The 16,964-nt window shown below is 41.7% G+C and overlaps 2 protein-coding genes across 3 annotated transcripts in view; both read left to right on the forward strand.

Moving 5' to 3' along the window:
* The first annotated feature begins 1,685 nt into the window (after positions 1 to 1,685).
* Positions 1,686 to 5,144, forward strand: LOC124149724. The gene is made up of 2 exons (XM_046521473.2): positions 1,686 to 4,564; positions 4,910 to 5,144. The coding sequence occupies exon 1, from the start codon at positions 2,244 to 2,246 to the stop codon at positions 3,465 to 3,467; it is 1,224 nt and encodes a 407-aa protein (XP_046377429.2). The 5' UTR covers positions 1,686 to 2,243; the 3' UTR covers positions 3,468 to 4,564; positions 4,910 to 5,144.
* Positions 5,145 to 6,826: 1,682 nt separating this feature from the next.
* LOC124149741 (protein MEMO1-like) overlaps positions 6,827 to 16,964 on the forward strand; it is a 120,532-nt gene continuing 110,394 nt past the window's right edge. Inside the window, exon 1 of one of the 2 annotated variants that reach the window (XM_046521496.2) lies at positions 6,827 to 7,047. In XM_046521496.2, the coding sequence (XP_046377452.1) occupies positions 6,831 to 7,047 (217 nt within the window). In that variant the 5' untranslated portion in view covers positions 6,827 to 6,830. The remainder of the gene's footprint in view (positions 7,048 to 16,964) is intronic. The other variant, XM_046521495.2, reaches the window with a different exon arrangement.

The raw sequence follows: 16,964 nt of genomic DNA on the forward strand, positions 1-16,964 counted from the left end.
AAGCTCGTCTATAGGGCATTAAGGATTAGCCCCCACACAAGCTCATCTATAGTGACACCCTAATCTCTTTCAAAACATCCAGTAAATATGTCAACAAGATTAGTGCCAGTCCAACAGGATAAACAGGATTTAGTATTCCCCTCTGTCTAGCCATCCATTTAGCTTAGGACACAACCAAGCGTGTATCATCCAATCACATTCCTTTCTATTGTTTAAATTTTTGTTAAATACATACTGTAGGCAGGTTTTAAGGAGAGAAGGGGTTTGACTCTCTTACCAAGCAGACCTCTCTCCCACAGCCCAGAGTGTGTACCGACTCTCTGTGGCACCCTCAGTTATATTCTAAGATATTGTAAATTGTTAATTGTTCTTGTAAATAAAATTGTGATTAGTCTCCTGTGACTCTGGCTCTTTGCTGACTAATTCCCCAAGAAAACCAGCATGTCATTTGGAAGGTATTGTTCACCCAGAACAGTTCCATGATAGAACTGCCAGTTTTATTTGACAGGGTAATCGATGACTTTTATGAACAGATGTCAGGCCAGAATGGAGATCGTATTGGTCTAGGTATCGATCATCCCGCTTTGAACACCCCCATACGGATTCCCTTTCGCCGCTTTGAAGATCTCCATGGGCTCGATATTTTGCATGCCGTGGAAAAAGTCCAACAGTCCAACAAAGACCTAAACATCGATGCCACCATGGTTGTGACTTTAGTACACGTCGCAGATCCCGACAGGCTAGGATCGGGCAGTGGTGGTCATCACCTGAAACACGTGATTGGACTCAAAGCCTTTTTAACACGCAAACGGTGCATTGTACGGATCAAGAACGAAGATCAATCCTGTTTGGCACGGGCCCTGGTGGTGGCACAACATTATGCCCAGAAGCCCCATCCTTTGACCCAAGAATGGACCGCCGAGCGAATGAGACTGACGAGAACGGATCGCGTCAACGTTCAAGGCATACGGGCACAGGACTTGTTTCGACGCCTTGGCCTGCCTGAAGGCCCCTGTCAAGGCCTGGACGACCTCGCACGCGTGGGACGCGTCTTGGTCCCCCTGAATTATCAACTGAAAGTCTACAGTCAAGAGGTAGACCAGAGACTGTTGTACAAGTGTGATGAGGCTCCACCCCACGCCACCGTGCTGTATGTATATCATCATGCTTAGCACTACGATGTCATCACTTCCATGCCCGCTTTTTATAGCTCTAACCATTACTGCGAACGCTGCGACAAACGTAACGATCATCCCGAAACCCATCCCTGCACTAAGGAATACCGCTGTCACCGCTGCCTCCACTCTAGCTATTGCAAGCCCCAGGAAGAGCACGGGATCCCTTGCTTGACATGTCAACGTTGGTTCTCCAATCAATCGTGTTACACTCAACATCTCCAGTCACCGTCAGAGGGAAAACCAAGCGCCTGTCAATCGATTCACAGGTGCCCGACCTGTTTTCATCTGGTCCGCGTCTTGGAGACCCCCATGGTTCACCACGAGTGCTTCGACGAAGAACATCCCTGCTTGGTGTGCTGAGAACCCATGACCCCAGACCATCGCTGTTACATGACGCCTCTCCGTGAAGAAAACGAGGAGGAGGAGGGGGAGGAGGGGGAGGGAGAGGAAGCGGAGGAGGAAGAGGAACAACATCACGTACGAGACAATGTCCAATATGCCTTCTACGATTTTGAATGCATGCAAGACACGGGGGAACACATTCCAAATTTGTGCGTGGTGCAACTGGGATGTGGACGGTGCATCAGTGAAGTCAGCAAGGACTTGTGCGAACACTGTCCATGGAGAGAAGAAGGATATGGTCCCAGCCGTGAGATCGTGTTTCGAGGCCCCACCATGCGACATGATGTGTGTGTGTGGTTGACCACGTTGGCTGAAAAACCCAAGAAGAAGCCCCACCAAGAGGAAGAGGAGGGCAGCACACGCAAGGGGACAACAGACCGCCTGGGGAAAAAAAAGAAAACAGGATGACACCCCCTCAAGAAAGTACGCTTCCAAACGTCAACGACATGCATCACCCCAGCAGGAGGCGGAGGAGGGGGAGGGGGAAGAGGTCATGGAAGTGGAGAAAACAAAGAAGCCAAAGAACAAGAACACCACTTGCCATACAGTCCTGAAGGAGGATGGCATTTATGTGATTGCCCACAATGCACGATCGTATGATTTACACTTGATCCTGAAGGGCCTGTCCCCCCCTCCTGGTCACACTCCCCACCAAGATCCGACATGGCCATTTTGCAGATGACCCTGGGACAGTTGTGTTTCGAAGACAGCTTAAATTTCATCCCTTACCCCCTGAAAGCCTTTTCCAAGAGCTTTGGGCTGAAAGAAATGAAGAAAGGGTACTTTCCGCACTTTTTCAATACGGGAGTCAACCAGACCTACAGAGGTCCCTATCCACCAGCCGTCACGTACGATCCCGATGGCATGTCTCCCGCAGAACGCACAGTCTTCCTCCAGTGGCATACTCAAAAAGTGCAAGAAGGAGCTTTGTTCGACTTACAAGGAGAACTTTTAGCTTACTGCCAGAGCGATGTGGACATTTTGAGACGGGGATGCGCCGACTTCCGACAGAACGCCATCCACTTGGTTGGCATGGATCCCTTTGTAGAAGTGTTGACAGCTGCTGCGTTCACCATGAAATCCTTCCGAAAACACGACCTGAAACCCAATACCATTGCCATTCTTCCACCTCAAGGCTACCAACCCAAGAGAAACTATTCCCAGGCCTGTATGCACTGGCTCCACTATCTGATGGAAACGGACCCCCATCTGCACCTCCAGCACGCCAGGAATGGAGGTGAACAAGAGTTCACGTGTGGAGAGGGCCACCATCGGTACAGCGTGGATGGCTACGATCCAGCGACAGGCACCATCTACGAATTCATGGGCTGTTTCTGGCATGGGTGCCAGACCTGTCACAAGACCCGACGTGGAGAACCGCATCCCGTCCTGGGCACGTCGTTGGGAGCCCGTTACACCGACACCCGCTACCGCTTGAGTCTCTTGAGTCAACACCCTGAGGTGAAACGGATCGTCACCCTGTGGGAGCACGAGTTTACGAAAATGCAATGGGAGGACTCCGCTCTGCGTGCTTTCTTGCAGGGACCCCACTGTATCCACGTCCCAGGGCCGCTCAACCCTCGCGACGCCTTCTATGGAGGACGCACCAATGCGACGCGGATTGAAACTGAATCGACATGGACCCCTACAGAAAAAAACGGATTGAAATCTGACCAATCCGAAGCCTGGGTTGTCGACCAATCAGCGGCCGCGCTCGGGCCATGGTGGGCTCTGATTGGTCGAACCGAGGTTGTGTTTTCTCTCTCACGCTACAAGCCTAACCCTATGGAAAACAAACACAAGGGTCGGTCCAGTTTGGAAAAAATTGAGACTCAGACCAGACACCGGAACGGACCAATCAGAAAGCAGGACCTCCGTGGCTTTTAATACGACCGACGCTCTCCGGTCATCACTTTTCACTGAACGGACCGAGCAACAACATCGTCCCTCTGATTGATGTTCCTCACGTTGTGTTGGTTGTTGGCGTTTTATCTGGAAGAAACACGTGTTTGGAGAGAGTACCATCAAGTGTTGACGCACCTCCGTGAAGACTTGGAAAGAAACAACAACAACGAACAGAACATCCGGACAAAATCATGTCGAACAACATGACGAAACGGTTGAACGACAAGACACGAAGCGACATGAGTGGCCAAGGAAGCAGTGGAGATGGGAGCGGTGAAATGACTGCTGAACTGTGGGGTGAAGTGTATGACTTGCTGTGTTTAAAGATGAAGACCGACGACGCGTACGCCAAGTTACGTGCGAAGGGCGACGACATGATGTGCGAACAGATACGTTCAAAGATGAGGAAGCTGACTGAACCCCAGAAAGGAACATCGAAGAAGACGATAAATAAGATCCAGAAGAAAAAGACGAGCAAACCCACAGCAGTTGTTGTCCCCACAGCAGCAGCAGCAGCAACACCCCCCACCACCACCACCACAGCGCCAGTCACCACCACCACCACCACAGCAGCCACAGCAACAACTGCAGCAGCGACAACAGACACCGAAACGATGGGGACATCCTTTTTGAAACCTGCAACACCTGCAACGTCTGCAAAAAAACGATCACGGAAGAAATTATCTCTGAAGATCTCTCCTCAAGATCAACTGTAAGTACCCTGCTCTTCTTTGTCTCAGTCATTCTTGATGTGATGTCGATGTTGATGATGATGATGATGATGATGTCGATGTTGATGATGACTATACCTATGCATATGATGAATGGACTCTGTCCTATGATTGACAGGACCCCTGATGTCAGTTCAGCCCAGTCCGTGCTAGAACAGTGGTGGGAACAAACCCCTCGGGAGCCCACCTATTCACCGAATTCCCCTGTGACGATGGCGACGGGTGACCTTGATGATCATGAAGCGCTCAAGCTGGCCACTCTCCCTTCCATGGATCTGGACACGCTCCCCCTGCTTGAGGCTTCTTGGTCACCAGCATCACCGGAAGATGTTCACGTCTACTCCTCAGGTATGCCCATGGTTTGCGACGATGATGATGATGATGATGACAACGTTGACCTGGATCCTTATGGAGAAGCTCAACTCACTCCCCTACAACGCGAATGTCGTGTTTGCCGACACAACAACATGTTAAGATACATCAGTTGCAACAGTGGGCAAGTGATGTGTCATGCCTGTGGTCTGGAGCTCATAGACTGTACTTGTATGTTGACCTATGACAGCATAGTGACACATGATGACATGCCTATCGCATCTGAGGATCACATCTTATGGTGATCCTCCTCTTCACTCGAAGAACTTTACAACACGTAAGCTGCAACCGTGATCAAGTGATGTGTCATGTCTGTTTCAGGGAGGCCATAGACTGTACGTGTTGAACGGATGGACCTCTCACATGTTTGAGGGAGGACCACCTCTTATGGGATTGAAGACGGAAGAGCTTGAAGATGGAAGAGGAAAACGTTGTCGCGTTATTGTTGTTGTTGTTGTAGGGACATGCAAAGCACTCCCTCCTCCATTGACTTTTCGTATTTCCATTGTATCTGGTTGTGATTGGTTTTTTCATTATTAAACAGTGATTGATTGAACTGACTCTTTGTGTCTTGATTGATCTCAACTCAAATAGAATGCCGAACCGAGAGTAGAGGTTGAGTTGAGATGTCGTTTACGTCGTTTGTCCGTCTGTCTGTCTGTCTGTCTGTGCGTCTGTCATGTCAGTGCACACCAAAGTGTAAAATTAAAATAAAAATAGATAAAAGAGAAAGGCTATGCTTGAAAGATCAGCTGCCTGGTGTCAGTCATTCCAGTACGCACCGATACCCCACACCCACCGTGTGCCATGTCATGTCATGTATCATGTCATGCATCATGTCGTGTGTCCGTCAACCCAAACACAGGATGACGTCACGTAATGAGGTGGAGGAGGTGGAGGAGGTGTAAGCTAAGGTCATGACCTTCCGTTGAAGTGAGTAGGGTGGAGAGTTTCATAAAAGCAGGCGAACCCTCAGACCTTCTTTCAGTGAAGTCACAGTCATCATGGAGCAAAGACGAGATGTCGTCACCGATTCCGAGTGGGTGTCTGATAAGGCGGGAGAACAAGAAGCGAGAAAACGTCCACTCTTTATGGACGACACACTCTTGATGGACGACACATGGCGACTCAGTGACATTCTGGAGAGACCTTTTCCTTCTTACACCTTGTGTCATCCTTCTCATCCCAACTATGATTCATTTCAAGAACGTCTGAGATCTTTTCAAACGTGGCCTAAACAGATGACCCAGACCCCTTATGACATGGCCATGGCTGGCTATTTCTATCCAGGACGAGGTGACCGTGTTATCTGTTATTGCTGCAGTGTGACACTCCGCCAATGGGAAGCCACAGACCAACCCTGGAAAGAACATCTGAAGCACGCCAAAGTCCCCTGCGAATACTTGTGCGTGTTTTGTCCTGATGGAGAAGTGAACGAAAAATACAGACGTTTGGTGTCCCATGACTTGACATACAACTACTTTGGTCTTCCACTGCGTGGTCGGTCATCTGTAGTGTTGCTTGAGTCTGTATATGGTCCTTACGTGGACTTGAAATGCGTTGACTACTTGCCGGGCGGTTTGTCCAGCTTGCAATTGTCCAAGGGCTTGGTGTCGCTGATTTCTTGTCAATCTTGGCATGTTTATCTGTGACAGCCTCTAGCTAGTGACATTTTAGTGAACTTGAAAAATGATGATGAATTTTAAAATACATTATAGTTTGCAAATAGAACCGTATTATAATATTATGTTTTCTATTTTCTATTATTTTCATATTCAATTTGGGGGAAATCTTATGTGGGGAAATGTCAGTTTGGGGTATTGTACAGGAAACCATCCAATGCTGAGAATCTCGGGGGCAACGTGCTTCACATTGATCAAGGTGTCTGCTTTCAATATGATTAACAGTAACATTATAAACTGGTCTTTACTGAGATAAAGTACTATCCTAGAGATGTAAACGCTATGTTGGACAGATGGAAATTTGATAGTTGGAAGTATATACGTTTCAAATCCTATTTCGCTTAACGATTCCTCTTCTACACGTACCCTTAGCACAGCCGACCACTCGCCTTCCTAATTTTCAAGCGATTCCCTCGCAATAACTTAATTATGTAGGACGTTTGTCATTGTTCATTAATGTCACGTGTACATGTCGCATCCAGGTAATGAAGTAATTAGTAATAACGTTCATCCGGTATGGTCCAGTTCGACTTTTGGGAAATCCCTAATAAGCGATTCGAATGGTATTACTGCGCATGTGTGGGCCATCGTACTTCCGTGTTAGTCCGTTGCAGCCGAAGAGAGTGATATTGGTGTTATTCGAGGAAGGCACACGGAAAGCCATTGTCGTTACTTGCCTCTATTTCAGCATAAAACATTGTGGTGCCGTCAAGATTGGGTCAACCATGTCCAAAGTTCGCCGTGCCGCTCATGCTGGGAGCTGGTATTCTGATAATGGTTAGTAGCCAATTACACTAATATAAAGTGCACCTATTTGCCTCAGTCAGTGGCTCTCGCTTCAAAGATCTCGCGTGCCTCTTCGACCCTTAGGGTTAGAGTAGGTTACCCCTAACTTTATCCTTAGCCCTCAGATTCCTTTTTCCCGATCACGCACAAGCCAGGACAATCGTAAGCGTTAGGTACCCTTTCCGATCATATACCCTTCATGATTATCAGGGTTGGGGACCATTTGCCAATCAAACACCACTTTGCGATCCTTAAATGGTTAGACACCCTTCTACTATACGTAGTTCTGACTTGGTGATTAGCTGTCTCTTTCCACGAATTAATCCAAACTACACTCCATATTAATGTTGATTAGTGCCAAAGACGTCAGTGGTGGAATGCTAGGGTCAGTGGTGGAATGCTAGGATAACTTTGACAAGCCAAAAATCAAAAAGTATTTGATGGAATTACCAGAAATGTTCAGTATTTAGTGATTTGTCCTCATACTCGCTACACATCTCAGATACTCTGGAAGAGGCTCTGTATATAATGAGGTGCTAACTGGGTCCACTCGTCACTTTAAAGGGGCACTGATCTAACGGACTGGTTGTTGCCTTTGTTATTGTTTTTCCCCCGTGAGTACCCGGATGATCCGCAACGCAACTGAGCGTGACCAGAGACCAGGGTACCGTCTGCAAGGACAGCTAAATAAACTTGGAGGCTGGAGGCAATATTTGTTTTACGCATTTTTGAACACTGATTGGTTAACTGTGATCTATAAAGATTTCGACAAAGGGCACATAAAAAAATCCTAATACTTACCGACTCCCTAAGTGGACTGCAAGCCCTCCAAAACAAAAACACCAAAAACCGACCTAAATTAATAAATCAAATACTTAAAAGCTCCAACGACCTAACTAAGGCAGGCAAACAAATAACCTTCTTGTGGATACCCGCCCACGTAGGAATATACGGTAATGAAAACGCAGATAAAGCAGCTAAACTATCCCTCAAAATCCCAGAAATAAGCTTAAATTTACCCATCTCAAAATCAGAAATTAAAAGTGTAAACAAGCAAAAAATCACAAAAGAATGGCATAACCTATATCTAAACTCAAATGGCCAAATCAAAAAAGTGCTCAGCAAACCACTAACCAAACCAAAAATTCTCCATCCATCCAAAAAATCGACAGGGTAATCACTAAACTCCAAACAGGACACACCAACCTAAATAACCACCTAAAAAATTAAAAAAAACACACTACAGGTAACTGCCCACACTGCAAACAACCAGAAACCCCAGAACACGCACTCATCCACTGCACACACTACCTAACACATCGAACCGCATTACAAACCACCCTCAATCTAAACAAGGCTCTAACTCTAGAAGCAATACTAAACCCACAAAATAAACTAGAAAACTTCAAGGCCTTAGGCGTATTCTTAATAAAAACGGAACTAATAAAACGCATTTAAAAACACAATAACCTACCAAATCAAAATCACATAAACAAACAAACATCCACCATACCCAGCTCCCTTAGTTCTCCTCCCCAATCCCATCGGCATCTATTCCAAATCTCAAAATTCCCAAATTCTATATAAGCAACCCCTAAAACCCCCCTCTTGGGTTGCACAGACCACTTTCGCCACTTTCGGAAACACATTAAATGGCCTGGCCGGGCCCGTGTGCGAAATACGCATCAGTCGGAAAGCGCACGTTAAATCTCCAAAGTAAGTAAGTAAGCGCATGTTAATTAATTTCTTCAGTCTAAACAAACAGACAAAAAGAACAAGGGAGCTCATCGGATGTCTTCATTTGGAAATACCCCAGATGGTTATAGTTTAATACTAAAAACCGTATCCATGCAGTGAAAGCATTTTCGGATTTCGGCTTGCGTCGATAATACGATTACTACTCCCTTGTTGTCATCCACGTTTTCTCGTATAACCCTACACTTGTGTATTTGTCGTCATTCACTTGATGCTCAGTTAATGAATTTATTACAGGTACAATTAGTGGTAGCACCACTTAGATTACCTGACAAAGGTTCCCATTTGGCATTTGTTGTGTCTGGGGTAATTATTCAATCTAAATCCAGGTTTGAAGTGAGATGAAATGTGTGTTATGTAAAATGCACGTGGCAGCCCAGTGGATATGTCAAAAGTGATTGTTTACATGTCTAGGTTTACTAAAACAAAGGGAATACACTCATATCATGGCGTGAAGTACCGATGTAAAAACAGCATACTTTGTTCAAAGGGTTAACTGATAATACGTTGATTGATTGATCATTGTTATCAATCACTCAATGGACTTTTTAGGAACCGTGGACGTTATGAAAATAGTTGTCACGTGGGCTTTCTAAAGCGACCTTTGAGACTTGACACCTATGTGAAACACCTGAAACAATCCAAGTGATCAGTTGAGAAACGAACACGGGTTATAATATCCCGAAAGGGTATATATCTTTTAAAATATTTGATTGTTACAGAGACACGACCTCGTGACATCGAATAAGTTTCTTTGTACAGCTGCAGACGAGTGGGATATTGTTCCTTTGTGTGGATATTCACGGATACATTCCTCGAACAAGGAAGCTGCTTAAAATTTATAAACATAAATTTGGTAGGTTGTAATTATGGTATTTGCATTTTGTTTTCCTTCATTTGAACCGATTCATTCTTGTTTCTCTACGTCTTGGTTGGGAAATTCTTCAATGCGCGATAGACGTTGTTTTCACAGGTCTTTTCCTTTGCAAGCGTGTATATATTACCGTCAATTTGTAAAATGTGATTCTCTCAGGCAATTTATAAAATGTGTAAATATTTCAGTCATTTTGACTAAAATATCTGTCCAGATTGATCAAGACGATCAAAAGGGCCTACAAACATCACAACAGATTATTATGCAGGATTAAAAGCCAAACAACTTAGAAATGTACTTTTCAACGTTACATTTTCAGTCTCTTGGTGATGACATTAAACATCAAAATGTTTGGAATTCGTTGTCATAATAATACAGATGGAAATGTTTTTCAGTCACTTTGTAAAATAACTGAATATTTAGACGTTTAATAAATGTGTTACACATTTGACAGTAAAAAAATATACACACTATAAAAAAAGCATATGCTCAGGTGAAATATATACTTTGTGTTGCAAGTCAAAATAGTGTAAACGAAAATCGCAAAATTACCAAGCAAGTGACTTATAAAAACTTCGTCACCATTACCGATGCTTCTCACAAAGATACCTACATTTCCTTATTATCTCGAAAACTGTATTTAATTTTGTTGATCAATGTGACCATACGCCCTTATTACTACCCATAAAAGTGACTAATGCGCTTACGATTGGCGCAGCAGAGGTCGCGAACTAGTCTAGATTTCTGCTATACATCCAGGTACTCACTGGGAAAAACAATAACAAAGGCAACAACCAGTCTGGGGAATTGCGTTAGATCAGTGCCCCTTTGATCTAACGCAATTCCCCAGACTGGTTGTTGCCTTTGTTATTGTTTTTTTCCCCGTGAGTACCCGGATGATACGCAACGCAACTGAGCGTGACCAGAGACTGGGCTACTGTCTGCAAGGAAAGCTAAATAAACTTGGAGGCTGGAGGCAATATTTGTTTTATGCATTTTTGCATAAACACTGATTGGTTAACTGTGATCTATAAAGATTTCGACAAAGGGCGCATGTTAATTAATTTCTTCAGCCTAAACAAACAGACAAAAAGAACAACGGAGCTCATCGGATGTTGTCATTTGGAAATAGATATATCTACCCCAGATGGTTATAGTTTAATACTAAAAAAAGTATCCATGCAGTGAAAGCATTTTCAGATTTCCGATTGCGTCGATAATACGATTACTACTCCCTTGTTGTCATCCACGTTTTCTCGTATAACCCTGCACTTGTGTATTTGTCGTCATTCACTTGATGCTCAGTTAATGAATTTATTACAGGTACAATTAGTGGTAGCACCACTTAGATTACCTGACAAAGGTTCCCATTTGGCATTTATTGTGTCTGGGGTAATTATTCAATCTAAATCCAGGTTTGAAGTGAGATGAAATGTGTGTTATGTAAAATGCACGTGGCAGCCCAGTGGATATGTCAAAAGTGATTGTTTACATGTCTAGGTTTACTAAAACAAAGGGAATACACTCATATCATGGCGTGAAGTACCGATGTAAAAACAACATACTTTGTTCAAAGGGTTAACTGATAATACGTTGATTGATTGATCATTGTTATCAATCACTCAATGGACTTTTTAGGAACCGTGGACGTTATGAAAATAGTTGTCACGTGGGCTTTCTAAAGCGACCTTTGAGACTTGACACCTATGTGAAACACCTGAAACAATCCAAGTGATCAGTTGAGAAACGAACACGGGTTATAATATCCCGAAAGGGTATATATCTTTTAAAATATTTGATTGTTACAGAGACACGACCTCGTGACATCGAATAAGTTTCTTTGTACAGCTGCAGACGAGTGGGATATTGTTCCTTTGTGTGGATATTCACGGATACATTCCTCGAACAAGGAAGCTGCTTAAAATTTATAAACATAAATTTGGTAGGTTGTAATTATGGTATTTGCATTTTGTTTTCCTTCATTTGAACCGATTCATTCTTGTTTCTCTACGTCTTGGTTGGGAAATTCTTCAATGCGCGATAGACGTTGTTTTCACAGGTCTTTTCCTTTGCAAGCGTGTATATATTACCGTCAATTTGTAAAATGTTATTCTCTCAGGCAATTTATAAAATGTGTAAATATTTCAGTCATTTTGACTAAAATATCTGTCCAGATTGATTAAGACGATCAAAAGGGCCTACAAACATTACAGATTATTATGTAGGATTAGAAGCCAAACAACATAGAAATGTACTTTTCAACGTAACATTTTCAGTCTCTTGGTATCAAAATGTTTGGAATTCGTTATCATAATAATACAGGTACTCACAGGCAACAACCAGTCCCGGGGAATTGCGTTAGATCAGTGCCCCTTTAAGGGACTTCAAGGGACTACTGCCGGTATCTTTGTTTTTGATCTCCCTCAAATGTTGTGCCTCTTTACATTTCTACCTACCTTTAGAATACAGTACCACAAACTTTTCAAACACGTCACAATACAATATGATGTGATTTGTGAAATTGTGGTGCCCGATGCAAGGCGAAACAATGACCCATGATGTCAGGGGTCATCGTGTGTGCACAAGCTACTCTCAGTGATCTGTCATCTCTACATGAGATATCATTGAAAAGGCCCAGCATGTTGAGAGTTTTCAATTTTTGTTTACTAACTATAGCCAGCTGCAGTGCATTTTACAGCAGGCGCCAGTTTATGAGAGCATTTTTCAGTTTCAACTTCACTCATGTGGATGAATGGATTGTAAATAGGAACTAATATGCATTTTTTAATTTTCATCTTTGGTAATTTTCATTATTATGCACAGAATGCAGTTTATTATGTATTTATTTATTGATGTTGAACTCATATAAACCTCGCTGGTCCAAACACTTTCCACTGTGGGACTTCTTTTGCAATAAATCAATTAGATTTGTATTGACAAGGATGGATGCAAGGCTTTATAATCTGTGAAGGGGGTCTAAGGAGGTTGTATCTCCTTCTAAGTGCATTTTCAAACATTGGGCCTGAAGACATGAAGCGTGCATTTAAATGTACTTGTCAGGGTATTCTTGTTTATTTTATTGTTTTCACCTTTTCAGTTGCATTTATTCTTCTAGCGAAATCGTCGAAGCAGGATGATGTAGTTCCATGTTAAATTCTTCTGGCTACAGGAAACTCATGGAATTTCCACACAAGCCACTTTCACTCACTACACTTCGTCAGTAATGTTTCAAAATATGACCCTTGTGGCATCAGTCACCATGCCTATGCCTTCCTAGTTCCTTATTATGATCCATATCATCCTTACAATGTTCCCTCTCACACTTTTCTGTGACAAAATCACTTAACAAATTGTTTTACAACCCAGTCATTAATGCGTACTTGTGACATCAGCGTCTGAGCTGTAAGCGCCATATCAGCTCATCCTCAGTCACTACTTGGTATCTTGTTTATTTCGGAATCGTATGAGTGTGCCAAATATTGTCGGGATCAACTGTGTAGTCACGAGACTATGCACCTAGCTGTAACCTTCCCAAGTCTGTCACATATTCAACCCTTTCTGTTCAGTTCCGTAACGTCTGACATTGACATTGTCTGCTGAAACTAGGGGGCCTACCTTTCTGATAACCTATGCAGGGTTTCCCCTGACGCAGTATTCTTGCGTATATGACTCTCAATTAAGGTAAAATACGTCCAGAAATTAATGACTGCGTCATGACTGATGCAATTTCAAAATATCTGTGTTGTTGTTTACCAGCTTTTGAATAAAAAAATATTACAACTACTCACCTGAACTTAATTTATAAACATTTTCTGAAGACATTATATGCAAACATCTTAAAATTTAAGTCTAGTTTTTAATTAATCATCTTTTCAAAATATATTTATGCAACAAAATGAACGTAACTCTCACACTCCATGTGGCTTCGATGACAGCACATGATGTAAACAAAGGAAAATTCCGCAAATGGACAAGGTTTTTCATGTTTCGGGATATTTTCTCACTAAAAGTTAACCATGACATATGTTTATCTAGATGTGTAGACTCGTAAAAAATGAAACAGAAGAAAATATTATCATTGTTGCGGTGAATAATGTGATTTGGCACGATTACAGTATGTGGTTAAGCAGAACCTATGGAACGGGGTAAACAGAAGTTGTAAGTATCGGAGGGACACATGTTTTTGCCGAACTTTAGGTAAACATTATTGAATGAAATTTTAAATAAAATTAATAAAATAGATGACAAACATAAGGTCAGATATACAGAGAACACATTTTTATTACCAGATAGTGTAACAATAGGATTAACTTGCGTAATTCATTTCGGATTTGTTATGCTATTTCCGATGACGGATCATGACAGCCTGAAATAAGACTGAAGAAAAGACTGTGCGTATTATACACGAGAGATATCTTTTTCAGGATTTAATAGCCCATAATTAGGAGTGTGTATTATACACGAGTGTGTATTATACGCGAATAAATATGGTATATACGAAATGTAAAGCTTTGGGCGTGTTTGTTGTTGCTAATAAACTGTATTCAACCAGAAAATATTACGAGTGTTCACAAGTCTTCAGTTCAACTTCACTGTTGATAGATAATACAAGATAACTAGATAAAAGATGTAAATGAGCTAGTGGTATTAGATTATAATCTGACATGAAATGTATTTTAATATCCATCCATGATTAAAAATTATGTCTCACAGTTGAGACTGATGTTACTTATTCATCCTGTATTAGTGTCACTGTAAATTGTTTCATGAGCTGTGAAGTAATTAAAGATTGTGAAAAGATAAAACCAACAAACTTTGTTTTTCATTCATATATCCTTTATTTCTCTGTAGTACAATCAGCTGAGAACATTAATTAGCACTTGTTAACTTAAACTAAAGACATATAATATTTAAAAGATACTTAACTTTAAGTGTAACATTAACAGTGAACACTTTAAATTTCATTAATCATACAATAAAACATTCGACTCTCAAAAAATATTTTTGACTCCCCAAAATTCATAGGCTGAGTCAAGGTGACTCTCAGATATTGGAGTCTAGGGGGAACCCTGCCTATGACATAATTTCTGAAATTTTGTTGCAAAACACACTCGGGAAACAATGCTCTGTGTCATCAGCCTGGCAACATGGTTTCTTGGGTCATGGAGTGAGCATAAGCTCTGATGTATCATCTCTACACGCAATGTCATTGAAAATGCCCAGGGATGTTGAGAGTTTTCAATATTTGTTTGCTAAATATTGCTCGTGGCGGCACTTTTCATAACAAGCGCTTGTTTATGATAGCAACTTAAAGGGGCACTAATCTCTGGCTTCTTCTTGGCTGTCTGACACTGGCCGCTAGGGTTCACTAGCTGCCATGAGTTGATTTGCTCGCTAATGCAACTAAACGTGACAAGAGACTGGGCTACCGTCTGCAAGGACAGCTAAATAATCTTGGAGGCAATTGTTTACTCACTTTTGAACACCGATTGGTTACCTGTGATCTATGAAGATTTCGACAAAGGGCGCATGTTATTTAATTTCTTCAGCCTAAACAAACAGACGAAAAGAACAATGGAAGCTCATCGGATGTCATTATTTGGAAATACCCCTGATGGTTATAGTTTAATTAAAAATAAAAGTATCCATGCAGTGAAAGCATTTTCGGATTGCGTGGATAATATGATTACTACTCCCTTGTTGTGATCCATGTTTTCTGGTATTACCCTACATTTACAAGTGTATATTTGTCGTCATTCACTTGATGCTCAGTTGAATTTATTACAGGTATAATTAGTGGTAGAACCACTCAGGCTACCTGATAAAGGTTCCCATTTGGCATTTCTTGTGTCTGTGGTAATTATTCAATCTAAATCCAGGTTGGAAGTGAGATGAAATGTGTGATATGTAATATCAGTTGAGAAACGAACAACAGTTATTTTATCCCGAAATACTATATATTTTAAAATATATTGTTACAGTGACACATGACTTCGAATAAGTTTCTTTGTACAGCTGCAGATGTATGGAATATTGTTCCTCTATGTGGGTATTCACAGATACCTTCATGTGGATTTTCACAGATACCATTATGTGGATATTCCTCGAACAAGGTAGCGGTCTAAAATTATACATATAACTTTGGTAGGTTGTAATTATAATATTTGAATTTTGTTTTCATTCATTTGCTGTAGCATTGAACAGAATCATTCTTGTTCCTCTTTGTCTTGGTTGGGTAGTTCTTCTTTTCCTTTCTAAGCATGGATATGTTATAGTCAATGTGTAAAATGTGATTCACTCAGGCAATTTATAAAATGTCTGAATATTTTACAAATTGACTGAAAAATCTGTCCATTTATTTAACAGATTGACTGAAAATGATTAAGATGTTCAAAAGGGCTTACAGACATCACAGTAGATTAATTATGCTAGCATTATACGCCAAACAATATAGAAATGCACTTTTAATCCTAACATTTTCAGTCACTTGGTGATGATATTGAACATAAAAATATTTGGAATTTGTTATCATAATAATACAGATGGACATATTTTTCAGTCAATTTGTAAAATAACTGAATATTTAGGCGTTTAAAAAATTTCCTAAGTGACACAATATACACACAATAAAATAAGCAAAGCTCAGGGGAAATATTTACTTTGTGTTGCAAGGCAAAATAGTGAAACGATAATCGTACAATTACCAAGCAAGTGACTTATCAAAACTTCGTCACCATTACCGATGCTGCCCACAAAGATACCTACATTTCCTTATTATTTCCAAAAATGTATTTCATTTTGTTGATCAATGTGACCATACGCACTGATACTATCAATAAAAGCAACAAATGCGCTTACGAATGGCGCAGCACAGATTGCAAACTAGTCTAAATTTGTGCTATATCATCAGGGTACTGACGGGAAAAAACAATAACAAAGGCTACAACCAGTCCTGGGGAATTGCTTAAATCAGTGCCCCTTTAAATTTTAAAACTTATCCTATCTCACACTATGCATTTCTTATTCTTCAATCCACTGTGATCATGGGTCACGCACCACTGCAGCAACCCCTGTGATCTGATCACCTGACATATCCAGCACCCTCATTTTCAATTCTATTGCCTGATGTTCTTGATGTTACCTGAACAGAGAATAGTTTGTTTTTTTACACTGACTGAAGTTCACCAAGAAAAAACAGCGAATGAAGTCGTCGTGCCCCCTCTGCAATGGCCTGTTTTCTCCACTTGCCCCCCATCTTATTTGTTGTGATTGTCGTGGA

Source organism: Haliotis rufescens, unplaced genomic scaffold (genome assembly GCF_023055435.1).
Source record: "Haliotis rufescens isolate VD_foot unplaced genomic scaffold, xgHalRufe1.0.p SCAF_3, whole genome shotgun sequence".
Taxonomy (NCBI): domain Eukaryota; kingdom Metazoa; phylum Mollusca; class Gastropoda; order Lepetellida; family Haliotidae; genus Haliotis; species Haliotis rufescens.

Bases quoted from the DNA above. Each gene is read 5' to 3' on its own strand.
- LOC124149724 (XM_046521473.2), top strand. From the start codon at position 2,244: ATGGCCATTTTGCAGATGACCCTGGGACAGTTGTGTTTCGAAGACAGC.